General features: G+C 35.3%; 2 protein-coding genes across 2 annotated transcripts in view; one reads left to right on the plus strand and one right to left on the minus strand.

The window, feature by feature from the left end:
• The window catches only part of Hakai (E3 ubiquitin-protein ligase Hakai), a 263,961-nt gene that overhangs the window by 222,954 nt on the left and 26,892 nt on the right, over positions 1-14,115 (minus strand). The window lies entirely within an intron of this gene.
• Positions 7,918-9,661, plus strand: LOC137637932 (cuticle protein AM/CP1114-like). The gene is made up of 3 exons (XM_068370039.1): positions 7,918-8,014; positions 8,402-8,598; positions 9,083-9,661. The coding sequence occupies exons 1-3, from the start codon at positions 8,006-8,008 to the stop codon at positions 9,168-9,170; spliced, it is 294 nt and encodes a 97-aa protein (XP_068226140.1). The 5' UTR covers positions 7,918-8,005; the 3' UTR covers positions 9,171-9,661.

Raw genomic sequence — 14,115 nt, forward strand, 5'->3', positions numbered from 1 at the left:
CAGTCATTCCTGGCTTTTCTTTTGACCTCGCTGTCGATACTGGAATACTTAGCATGCTCTACCTTGTAATTTTCTTTACTTCCTCGAAAACTTTCAACAATAAATTTTGTATTTGTCTCCTTTTTATAGTATTCCAAGTATCATTTGATATCCATGGCTTTCTCCTTGTGACTGCGTGTCCCAAAACTTCACTACCAACTGACTGGTATATGTTCTTAATATCCCACTATTCTTCATTCATTCTCTGTTCTTCGTCCCTTAAAGTTTCTAAGACTGTAAATCAATCCCTACATTCAATTGCAAATGTTTCTCTGAGCTCTTCTTCTAGTAGCTTAGTTGTATCCAACCTAAGCATTTTATCCATATTTCTATTGGGTGCTTCCAGTTTTAATTTCAGTGTGGCAATGAGGAGCTGGGGATCACTATCAATATCGGCACCTCTATAGCTTTTTACATTTCTCAAAGTCCTCCTTTTCTCTTTATTAATGGCAATGTGATTGATCTATCTGATTTTTTAAATGCCACATGGTGAAGTCCATGTATACCTGTGGATGTTCTTGTGTTGAAAAGAGTACCTCCAATAACAAGATTGTTAGCTGAACAGAAACTTATGAAATGTGCTCAATTTTTAATTGGAACTTTGCCAAGACCCTCGACACCATCACATTTTCTATCCCTTGATTATTTCTTCCAACTTTAGCATTGAAGTCGCTAATCACAATTTTCATATATCTCTCAAGGATCTCATCTATTACCCTCTGCAGTTCTTCATGGTATACATCTTTCCTTTCTTCAAGGGAATAATTTTTTGGAGCATAGCAAACTATAATACTTATATTGCAATGCTTTATTTGAACTTTGTTAGTAAAAATCTACTATTTACTGCTCCCCACTTGGTTAATGCCTTTCCTGCTCTTGGTGTCATCATCATTCCTACCCTCTCTCTTTTAACTCGATCTGATCTTCCTGAGTAGATATATATATATATATATATATATATATTGCCTTGGTCTAAAGTTTCCTTACCAATCCCCTTGCAACTATATTTCATAAATTCACTCTCCACTTGCTGGAACTTCCCAATCTGATTCATAGTTCTAACATTCCAATTACCTATTTTATATTTTTCGTTAGTATTTATAAATCGGGAGATTCTTAGCACCCCGCTTTGCCTGGGACTCGGGGCCATTTTGTCACCTTCCCTTTCCATGACTGACTATATCGATAGAGGAGTCATTGGCTAGATACATCAAAGGATAGCCATTTCTTTTTTATGTGCATTGCCTATCTAACTAAGGCAAGTGACCCCTGACGGTCCATACTAATTCTAGTAAGATCAACCGCCAGACATCAGGAGTAAAAGCCGAAGAGAACGTTTGTCCATCGCCTTAAATCCAATCCGTCACCCTGCTGCCAGTGACTTCATTAAGATTTAGGGGGGCGGGCATTTCCTCCACACCCAAAGATCTCATTACTCAACCAAGTTGCTCAACCGCTTATACGAGTATAACCGATGGCAAACATGGATTGCTAAGATATACTGCCCGGCATGATAAGTAATAATAATAATAATAATAATAATAATAATAATGTGAACATTTTCTGTGGAAGGACATATCCAGAAGCCATGATTTTTAGTTATATACATTTCCCTATTTTCTAACTCATTTCTTAATACTATTCACACATAATCTTTTGTTATAAGTAGATTATAATCTTTTAAATTATTCATTTCAACAATATTCAAAATAAAGAATTGTTTATTCTTCACCAGTATACGTGAGCCATCGCCTTGTGGTAGGGTTGTAAGAATACTACCACCGTAGGTTCTGCGTGTCGTTAAAAGCGAATAAAAGGACAGCTGCTGCCTTGCAGTTTTACTTTTTAGAAAAAATTTTAAACCCGCTGCCCATAATTGTGGAAACTGCTCCCTTGCAGATGGACTATGGAGTCAAAGGTTAAGACCACTACCAACCAATGTGGTTGATGACTGCAAGCGCACGCGATGGTAAACCATGCCTGATGCTATCGCATCAGGCAACCGACCCCTTAATGTAGGGATAACGGCGGGAAAGAAAAAAGAGTGCAAGTGAGACATAAGGGAAACTTTCCCAAGTTAAGGGCATGTTCTCTACTCTGAGACTATACACCTGCTTGTTGTGCTTTGAGTCTCAATCCTCTGAGTATTCTTACATAAGCATAGAGAAATATTCTTCTGAGAAATCCAAAGTAATTTGGTAGGATTCAAAGCCGTTTGTATTCACAAGAATATAAGGATTCCGTCCCACTGTAAAATACCTGTTCTTACTAAAATTTTTTGAAGTGAGTAATTATATAGGCTTTTGAAATTACACCTGAATAATTAAATAAAATTGAGTAAAGTTAGAGTGGAAGACTGAAGTTCTAAAAATACATCCACTGTAGACTACACCGAATACATCTGGAAACGACTGTTGTAGATACAATATTGAAATACTGATTTAAGAATAATAATTATTCTCGCTTTGATACAAACCATTATCATAAAAGCAAAAAGTCGGTTTACCATTCACCAGGATTCTTATGATAAATTTAATAGAAATTGAAAGTCAAAGAAAATTCATACGTAGTAGAATAACTTGGCAAATACTTCCATCATTTAATTCTGCACTTCAAAATGACGGACATAAATTTTAATATATATATATATGTATATATATATATATATATATATATATATATATATATATATATATATATATATATGTATATATATATATATATATATATATATATATATATATATATATATATATATAGTTATATATATATATATATATATATATATATATATATATATATATATATATATATATATATATATATATATATATGAATTGAGTCTTCAGGACAAAACGTAAATGAAAACTTTCGAGAAAAAAAAATTAGTTGTAAAGCCAGTATTTCTCCTGTGTAAAATCATCTTCTGAATTTCGTAAAAAAAAACCTTTCTGGCCTTGGAAGAAAAACTTCCCTGCTAAGGACTGTGCCATTGGGATATCACTTGAAACCTGTTTGAAGAACCTGTTAGGAAGGCATCGTAAAAATAATCTTCCCACGAAGTGGGTAAAACGATGACAATTCATTTCTCTATCTAATATTTTTCTGATTATTTGTAAATTTATTTATACACTAAATCTTTATTACTCTTTGTGTCAAAAGATTTATAAGAAATATTATATTTTTGTTATATGGATATCTTAGATATATTTATAGATATTCGTTGTTTAATAGGCTTGCAATAAATACCAAGAGTAAATGAAGAGGAAGGTTTGCAAAACGAAGCCACTTTTTCTAATGTATGAACAAATTGATGTCCCTTTGATGATTATCTTAATTGACTATTTCCCCTATAGAGTAAAGAGTATGTCTCGATACACACACACACACTCACATACACACACAAACACACACACACACAGACATACATACATATGTATATATATATATATATATATATATATATATATATATATATATATATATATATATATATATATATATATATATATATATACGGTCAGGTCTCCCTATCCCTGAGGTCGGGAGGAGAGAAAATAATCATACCCTGGTAAGAGAGGGTTGCGTGTGGGTACCTATCTATCTAAATATTTAGCAGTAATTTTTGTCGGCTCGAGTACACTAGCACTAGAATACTGAAGTTTACCTCAAAGTTAAAACAAAGACGACGAATACCGGAAAATCGTTTTTCTGACGAGGGATCCAACGCTCTTTTTGAAGAAGTCAATAAAATGAGGAGTTTTTGTTGATAAACATAGTCCTGTGTTGAATTAATCGGAAACAAACAGAACTGTGCATCACGTTCAGATGACTAAAAGAGATGAAATTATAATAATGAATTTGTGATGTGAAGTCTTCGTATCATATCTTACAGGATACTTTAATGAGCGGTGTCCATTTGAAGGTGGCTCATGAATGGCCGAGACAAGGGACATGACACTGTCCTAGAGACTAACTATATATACGTATGATCAGCACACAAGCCCCTCTCCATCAAGTTAGGACAAGGGAGGGCCAGCTGATAGCTGCTGATGACTCAGCAGGTAGACCTATAGACTCCCTAACTCACAAGGATGGTGAGATAGCAGACACTACTTAAGCGGGTCTCGAACTCCCGTCAAGTAGAGTGAGAGACAGGGTCGTTCCAATATGCTACCACAACCCGGTGAGATCATCATCTTTAAAAGAAGAAAGCAGTAAATTGAGATAAATGTTACTGATAATGTTCTTGACAAAGCACAGACGTCTAAGCAAGATGAGAGATAATAGCAGGTGTAGAAGAGAAACAGTAACATCCACTCGATCCTGCTGAGGTTACTGAGTTGCACGCACACCATGAGGCCCGCTGAACCAGTAATAATTCTTGAAGGATTTCAGATGCACATTCAGGGAATCCGTCAAAAGTTATCTGTATGTTATCAGCAGATTGGTAATATATCCATTTATGAAGTCTTGTATTAGCAAAAGAGAATGATTGCTGTTATAAAATAATGATTTTAAATCGAAATTAATTTCGTAAGAGTTAGCGTTGTTATAAATTACTTGAAATATTAATTATTGAACCATGATTAAGATTTTAAATAGAACAATATTTATCTATAAATATTTTTTCTTCCATCTATAGATTAATTTCCCCTTACATTAATCTTATCTCAATTCTTATTTCAACCCTATTTACGATATAGTGACTTCTTGTGGTATTGTCTCATTTCTTATAATATCCTTAACCCTTCGAACCCATCACCATTTCATATAAATAATGACGCGTTCTAAATGATAGTGTTAATAACTCTTTGCTTTTAACAAAAAGTACAGCAAAAGGTATAATCCAAGTATGTGAGTCTCTGTTTTGACGTATTCATTTCGTTTGCATGAATGTGATTGAAGTGTATAACGTCAGGAAGATCGTGATTTGTATTTCATTATCATTAATTCAAGACCTTTTGCTGTGAGATGACTTTCATTGATCCCCTTCAGGTAACAATCTTTACAGGTGGAAAATTAAAATAAATATGCTTGAGAAATTGATGTTCAAGGTCGTTAAACAGAGAACTCGTCTTTCAACGAAATCTGGAAAATAACTAGATACTGCAGATATTTACACACACACACACACACACACACACACACACACACATATATATATATATATATATATATATATATATATATATATATATATATATGTGTGTATATATATAATATATATATATATATAAAATAGTAAAAAGAAAAATAAATAGTGAAATAAAAATAAAAAATTAAATTTGGTTCATGTTACCATCTAGTAAAATAACAAGAGATCTGAAAGTTACAAACGTTTAGGTCCATTATAAGTGGGACGTTCTGACCAGTAAATACTTTTCAGCTGAGTAACTCTTACTGATATTTACAGTATAGAGATAATCTGAAGCTGGATGCTTCACTAGTGCTGGCATAAGGCCAGCTTAAAATGTGCATTCAGTGCTGGATGATCCAAGGTCAAGAAAATGTGCTGGCATTAGGCTAGGTTAAAATGTCAGTTCTGTGCTGGATGCTCCAAGGTCAATAACTGACCTGGCTTGAGGCCACCTTAAAATGTGCATTCAGTGCTGGATACTCCAAGGTCAAGAAACTGTGCTGGCATTAGGCCAGCTTAAAATGTGCATTCTGTGCTGGATGCTACAAGGTCAAGAAACTGAGCTGGCTTAAGGTCAGCTCAAAATGTGCATTCAGTGCTAGATGCTTCAAGGGTGAAAAACTATGCTGGCATTAGTCCAGCTTAAAAAGTATATTCAGTGCTGGATGCTCCAAGGTTAAGAAACTGAGCTGGCTCAAGGCCAGGTTAAAATGTTCATTCTGTGCTGGATGCTAAAAGGTCAAGAAACTGAGCTGGCTTAAGGCCAGCATAAAATGTGCATTCAGTGCTGGATGCTCCAAGGTCAAGAAACCGAGCTGACTTAGGCCAGCTTAAAATGTGCATTCATTGCGGGATACTCCAAGGTCAAGAAACTGAGCTGGCTTAAGGTCAGCTCAAAATGTGCATTCAGTGCTGGATGCTCCAAGGTCAAGAAACCAAGCTGGCATAATTAAGGCCAGCTTAAAATGTGCATTCTGTGCTGGATGCTCCAAGGTTGAGAAACTGTGCTGGCATAAGGCCACCTTGATTCGCCGGCCGTTACTGAGGAAAGTAACCTTGAGCCAATAACCTGCTCTGGCAGAGCAAGTGACTTGTCCTCTAAGATTCGGCTAAAATTAATTCTTGATCAACAAAGACGAAATTGTCAAAATCATCGTAATTGTCGAGTTCTTTATTTTCGTCTCTCCGTCACTGTTGATCTGTTCGTCTTTCCTTTTATGTTGTCCAAAATATTTCGATTGTTTCAATTTTCAAATCTAAAAACTTTGTTCCATAGCAGATTTATAGAAAGTTCTTCGGTTATTTATTTCATAAATAAAATGTATTATTATAGATGATGATGATAATAATAATAATAATAATAATAATAATAATAATAATAAATAAAAAAGACCAATCTTATTTTAAAACTATAGAAAAGTAAAAATGACCAGATATTTTTTAAACAAAATTAAAACATATCCCTTTGACAAAAAGCAAACAAGATAATAAAACATCGAGACGTGGCAATAAAAGAAAAATTATTCTAACCTCCACAAGAAAAAAAAAAACACCGAAGTACAAATGCATAAACAAAAGAAAAGAATCGTTTGTTTTATGTTGTTTGTGTCACAATTTCATATTGTTTGTGTCACAACTCATTGCTTGTTTATGAGAAAAACTCTTGACGTCTGTGAAGTGAAACTTCCACAAATATCCTGCTTTTCTGATTTGAAATTGTTCATTAAAGTTAAGAAAACTGTAGTCATATAAGACAATATTTGTCTGGTCAATTTTAATTTTGATCAGTAAAGCTAAACTGAATGTCATCAAGGAAATTATGAGGACGAAAAAGTTATGAACAATGGAAAAGGCAGAAAAAAGTTGGAAAAGGGTTTGACAAAGCCAGAAGGAGAAACAAACAAACGATTGTTCTTGAACACTTCAGCGTCATATGAATACTCGATTTGGCTTTTTGTATAGTTTGTCCTTAAAAGTGTTCAGTCTTGATGTCATTTCCTGATTTGCTATTGAACGTTTTATTTATTCTCTCTCTCTCTCTCTCTCTCTCTCTCTCTCTCTCTCTGATAGTTAATGAAGATTTTATTCATCTCTCCCTCATGATTTGTAATAGTTATTGAACGAATTATTTTTGTTCTCTCTCTCATGATTTCTAATAGTTATTGTACATTCTCTCCGTCTCTCTCTCTCTCTCTCTCTCTCTCTCTCTCTCTCTCTCTCTCTCTCTCTCTCTCTCTCGTGATTTTTAAGTTATTGAACGTTTTATCTCTCTCTCTCTCTCTCTCTCTCGATTTCTAATAAGTATTGTACATTCTCTCTCTCTCTCGTGAATTTTAAGTTATTGAACGTTTTATCTCTCTCTCTCTCATGATTTCTAATAGTTATTGTACATCTCTCTCTCTCTCTCTCTCTCTCTCTCTCTCTCTCTCTCTCTCTCTCTCTCTCTCTCTCATGCTAACATTTAAAAAAAGAATTAGCTTTAACTCTGAAATAGATCTGTTTCTCTTCAGCTTATGTCATCGCCTAAAACATTGGTACCTCAGACAGATGACTTCTTCAAGGCCTTCGGCAACAGCCTCTCCGAGAAAGTAAACAAACGCCACTCCTGTTACGTTGACCTTCAGCCTGACTCCATAACGGTCAAAGATTTTTTCAGAATACAGATTTGGCTGACTGGGGTGGGGGAGAGGGTGTCATGGTCCTCCCAAAGAGGAATCAAACCGACTGATTAATATTTACTGACCTTCACTTTACGAGTATATAAAGGGTTTGGGGCATTGTGTTATCGAGTTAAGTTGACTGGAAGCAACTGAAAGCACATCTAAAATGAGGCTGGTGAGTGTCTTGGTCTTTTCAAGTCTTCCAGGATAGGTCTTTACCCAAAATCCTTATTTTAAATGACGTCGAAATTATTATTATGATTATTATTATTATTATTGTTGTTGTTGTTGTTGGTATTGTTGTTGGTGTTGTTGTTACTTGCTAAGCTACAACCCTAGTTGGAAAAGTAGGATGCTGTAATTAAGTTTGCTCCATTGGCTTTAAAGTAATCTAACCCTATTTAGAAGTTTTAGAAATTAATCCAATATTGCCAATTACGATATTCCAAAATAGTTTAGAGTTTTCATTTAACAAAAGCTTTATCAAAATTCGAATCAAAATTAAAATATTTTTGTTTGGGAATAATCTTAGGGAAAAAAGTATTTGATTCTATTGGAACAGATCATCTTCTCCTGCCTGGTCGCTGCGTCCTTGGCTGCTTCCAAGCCCCAAGGCGACACCGCCATCTTGAGAGACGACCGCGTCGACCAGGGCCACGGAAACTCCAATTACTCTTTCCGTTTCAGCGATGACAGATACGTGGAGATCACTGGCTCCCTTGGGGAGGGAGGGGCCGTCACCCTCCGGGGATCCTGCAGGTAAGATTAAGCCTCGGGTGTTTCAGCGAAGGTTCAAGTGGAAGAAATACTAATCCATAACCTCCATTTTTCAAATGTTTGAATAAGAATCTCTGAAAACTGTAATGTCCTCTTTTGCTTAGTTTCAAGGGATATTAAGTTGAAACAAATGAAGATGTTTATTTATGCTTACCGTTACAGAAAAGTTTCACACAAAACTTATAGAATATGTAAGTTCCAAATTGCGACTAATTCCATCTCTGAAACAATAATCTTAATCTGTCAAACTCCAAAAAAGAAATTCCAATTTTCCATTTTTATTTCTCTATCCATCTCAACCTACAAGAAATGTATATTCTTTGCTAAGATTGTTGATCAACCTTCGAGATATTGAACTTATCTAGGTATTATGATAGGGAAATAATGCATTCTTTAATAGAACATCAGTCGGATTTGCCTGCCAACATATTACTCAAACTGTCTTCATTATTCTTAACAAATACAGATTTCCTGAAGAAGGGGGTTCTTACATCCTGAACTTCGAGGCTGACGAGGCGGCCGGAATTAGGGGTTTGGCTGGATTTTCACTGTGAGTCGTGTTTTATAATGACGATGCTGACGCCGAAGAAACTGATCTTCGGTAACTCGTCCTTCAGAAAAAAGCCGAATTATCCCTAAAGCTGACGAGGCTGAAGCCGAGGTACCCGGCAAGAGCAGGGCCCCACCAACAACAGGGGTCTGGCAACTTTTTTATTTTAGTGTTAAATGTTATATCCATTGCTTATTTACTTTTGTCATATTACTCTAATGTATTGGTCGAAAGAAGAGTATGGAATTCTCCGGGATTTTTGGTGGGGAGGGGGGGGGGGGGGCATCAGGGATGTCGAGGGGCCCAATGAAGTTCTAAGCATGGAGGCTCTGTCATAGATTAACACAACTGCTTCAAATTGTGATTACATTCTTCAGTCCATCTTTATCTTGGCTCTATCGACTAAACCCATCTACTTACTTTACAATATGCTCTCTCTCTCTCTCTCTCTCTCTCTCTCTCTCTCTCTCTCTCTCTCTCTCTCTCTCTCTCTCTCTCTCTTCTTTTATATAACTATAACAGGTCCAAAAAGAAATATCTTTGTCCCGTGTCTCATTCCCCCTTTTAGGATTGTGGTGGCCGATGTGGTAACGTCCCTTACTGGTGAACGCCACACTCGGGTTTGGGGGAGCCTATAGGTCTATCTTCTGAATCATAACCAGTCATTGCCTGGTCCTACTTGGTCCTAGCTTGGGTAGAGAGATTGGCTTGGGCATTGATCATATGTATATATGGTCAGTCTCTAGGGCATTGTCCTGCTTGTTAGGGGAAAATAGAAAGATTTCTGTAGATTACAAGATAATAAAACTATTGTTCAGATATTCGTTTTTTAGTTTCCCTTCAGAAAAACTGCGAATAAAGAAAAGGTGTGACTGAATGGGCATATAACAAACCATCTCAGAGTCCTTTTATTTATTGTAATTACTTTACTGATCAGAAAATAACAATTGCATTGACAGAAATCATCATTTATGTCTCTCTACAACTGTCTCTTCGTGTCTACATATAATTAGACATATTAGAATAATGACTCTTACATAAACTGTCTCAATCTCACCTTTTATATATCTTAGGATTTTTAGTTTTTCATCTAAGAACTAATCACATTCTAGCTCTAAGAGATTCGCTATCTGTTACTTTCATATAGTTAGTTTTGTTTTTCCCTTTCCGAAGGTGATAATATTATGAGGAAGATTGCGAACCAAGTCTCTTTTCACTGGCTTTGTTCACTGAGAATGTCGTTGTGAATTGTTACGAAGATATTGTGTTTACTACTACTACTGCTGCTACCAAAAATAATAATAATAATAATAACAACTAAAAACAACAACAACAACAATAATAATAATAATAATAATAATAATAATAATAATAATAATAATAATAATAATAATAATAATAATAATAGTGAATTTACTTAATTTTAGCAGTCTGACGATATAGTTTAAGCATTCTTCCCCGTAAAAATGAAATAATAATGTAACTTATAATCAGAAAAAAGTTAAAGAAATATGAAATATTCTTCATAATTTAGCGATCATAATTTGAACCAAATTCTTGACCAAATGACGATAAACTCAGCGAGAAATAATGTCATTGCATTGATGTTGGTCATTGGAGTTGAACGAAATGTAAATAAACGGGATAATTATTACGATGTAATCGTAAATAGGGAATATAAAAAGGAAATAAAGTGAATAATGGAAACAAAATGAAGAAACGAGCAATTAAGTTCAAACAGACAGTTGGAATTTATATGAAAAGTCAAGTCAAAGCGCTCTCTCTCTCTCTCTCTCTCTCTCTCTCTCTCTCTCTCTCTCTCTCTCTCTTATTATTCAGGTATAAATAGTAGAGAAAAAGTACTTATGGTAAGCAGCTCTTCTAGGAGAAGGACACTCCAAAATCAAACCATTGTGCTCTAGTCTTGGGTACTTGGATAGTGCCATAGCCTCTGTTCCATGGTCTTCACTCTTGGGTTAGAGATCTCTTGCTTGAGGGTACTCTCGGGCACACTATTCTCTTATTTCTATTGCACTTGTTTTGTTAAAGTTTTTACAGTATATATGAAATATTTTTTTAATGTTGTTACCTTTCTCAAATTATTCTATTTTTCCTGTTTCCTTTCCTCACTAGGCTAGTTTCTCTGTTATAGCATCACAATTTTCCAACTAGGAAATTATAATAATAATAATAATAATAATTATATAAATAACTAGGAATTATTCTTTCGAAATCGAAGTGAAGTTTGTATTTCCAGTCCTTCTCATTCAAAATGTTTTTATTAAAGTCACCCAGAAATAGGTAAACAAACCTCAAAGCCCTGAACACAATCACTTGGTCTCCTTAATCAGATCTTGGGAACAAATTATATCGATATGTGTCTGAATTGGCGTCACAGTTAAGAGGATCAAGGAAACTTGGATTCCTTTAAATCCTCCAAAATGTCGTCAAAGCAGAGGAAACGATTTTCTTGGGGACACTCGATGAATGTAAAGTTGGTCGGAGGAAGAGATCCCGGGGAGGGTAACTTGTTTTCCATTTGTGCTCTAAGGGGGGAGGGGGAGAGGGAAGGTTTACTGGGGGAGGGGGGTTAATCAGGCTCCAGTGCTTACCTGTATATAAAGGGCTTAATGCGCTTGCTTGCTGCATCACTGTCCTGGAAGCACCAAGAAGCACCCAGTCCTCCACCATCATGAAGCTGGTGAGTTTCTGGTCCTCTCCAGTATTTTGATGAACCGTTCTTTGCGCACTAAAGTTAAAAGCAACTAATTCAATTCCTTAAAGGACACCTAAGGAATTCTGCTTTAACCATATAGAAATCTTTTCGTAACAATCTCTAGATGAATATTTAGAAATACGAGTCAAAGAAGAATATAACCAGGTATTACGAGAAATCACTCACGGCACCATGGATTCATTAATGGCCAAGGAGTCTAAAATCCTGACACTGAACTAAATTGATGGTGGAAAAAATATACAGAAAATGTTAATGAAAGCTAATTGACCGAAACAAATTTTGTTGCAGAAATAAGTTATGGGCATCAGCTTAATTTTTTTTATAATTTTTTTTTTTTTTGACCCATATTCCTCTCTTGGGATATTTATGGAATGAACCAATGCATATAGCAATTAATTTATAAGTGCTATCACAATTAAACCTTTTGAAACCAATCATCTTGGCCTGCCTGGTCGCTGCGTCCTTGGCTGCTCCGAAGCCCCAAGATGACACCGCCATCTTGAGGGACGACCGAGACGACCAGGGCGACGGAAACTTCAACTACGCTTTCGAACTCAGCGATGGCACCGCCGTGGAGGCCTCTGGCTCCCCTGGGGAGGGATGGGCCGTGAACATCCGGGGATCCTACAGGAGAGATTAAACCTCGGGTGCTTCGTTGAGGGGTCATCAAACGAAATCATTTTTTACAATGCTGAATGAGTTTCTCTAAAATTCCAAATGTTCTGTAAAATAATATCAATTTTTCCTCTTCAAATCTTAATTGATAAACGTAATCAAAATCACTGGGGACATGTAAGAACCAAATAAACATTTAGCCTCTACAAGAATAATTGAAAATAGAAAGTTTCGAAAGTATCTCAAGAATAGAAGGATTCCAACAAAATATCTCGTTTTTACTTCGTGAAGTTGTTCTTCATAACCTGATTTCCACTGTGAAAATTGATTTCTTCATTCATGATATTTTGTGCAGCTATCTCAACTGACAGGAAATATAGCTGCTTCACAGAAAACAAAATATTTTTAATCAACTTTCCATAATATACAATATTCAGTCTACTGTTAATTAATGGATTATCAACTGATCAAATAATTATCAATTATTTATTGATTTGTTTACCAGATTCACTCTTCCTGACGGAGCTGTTGTCCAAATTATCTACGTGGCTGACGAAAACGGAATATGATACCTTTCTAATCACAGCTTAATTTGCGCAGCCATGTTCCACTTGACCTCCTGACGGATATGAACGGAAGTAAGACAACGGGAATGAAAAGCCAAGAAACAAGAGGAATACTTGTGAAGTTTTCCAATACCCTGGCGGAAAAAAAAACGGAAAAAAAATTATATTTTATTGTAGTATATCTTTTGTATGTGGCTGTTCAGTGGTCATGAAAAGTTATGTTGATTTGCTTACTATAGATGAACTTAGAAATCAACGAAGGTAATATTTTTCAATGAGAAGCTTCTTAGAAAACACTGACCCAAACCTTTGTGTCTTCTCCATTCAGTCAATAGGTTAAAATCCAGTACCTTATTTTTGGAGGGTCACTTATGATATCGTTTTAGCTTATAACCATTTGTTTATAGAAATATCTTCATAAATCTCTTAATTTCTCAATAAACCTGGAAGCTTTTTTCTATTGACTAGAGTCTCAGGAAGCATTGTTGGGTGGCCAATAGAGGAAACACTCGACCATCTGCCTTTGAGAGATTTTCGATAATGCCCTAAATAACATGATTAGAAACTATGTGATTTTCTTAGCTGAGTAGTGCAGCTCTTGGCTCACGTCGGCTGAGTATGATAGATTTTTCTGGAATACTAGTCCACATTAGTTTCAAAATGCTGTACCTTATTTTTTGGAGGATTCCTAAACAAAAGAAGAAGGAAACAAATAATCGTATCTTAGACTTGTTGGTCTTTAGAGAAAGAGAAGGGTTTTAGACCATGACTTATAGGAAATACTTTTAGTGGATTAGGTTCGAATTTTAATAGTTCTTATTTGTATGATTTTAAATCGAACTCTTTTGTAACTCTTCTCCACCGAGCGTCCTTTCTTACTTCTAGCTGGGAATACTTCCCTTTAGAAATACCTCATTTATGGAATATTCTAAAAAAATTATTTTCCAACTAACAAATTTTACAAACATCTTTTTAGATTAATAAATGAAAAGATGGTTGAGACTCCAAGAATACCTACAATTCCAAAGCTC

Source organism: Palaemon carinicauda, chromosome 3 (assembly GCF_036898095.1).
Source record: "Palaemon carinicauda isolate YSFRI2023 chromosome 3, ASM3689809v2, whole genome shotgun sequence".
Classification (NCBI taxonomy): domain Eukaryota; kingdom Metazoa; phylum Arthropoda; class Malacostraca; order Decapoda; family Palaemonidae; genus Palaemon; species Palaemon carinicauda.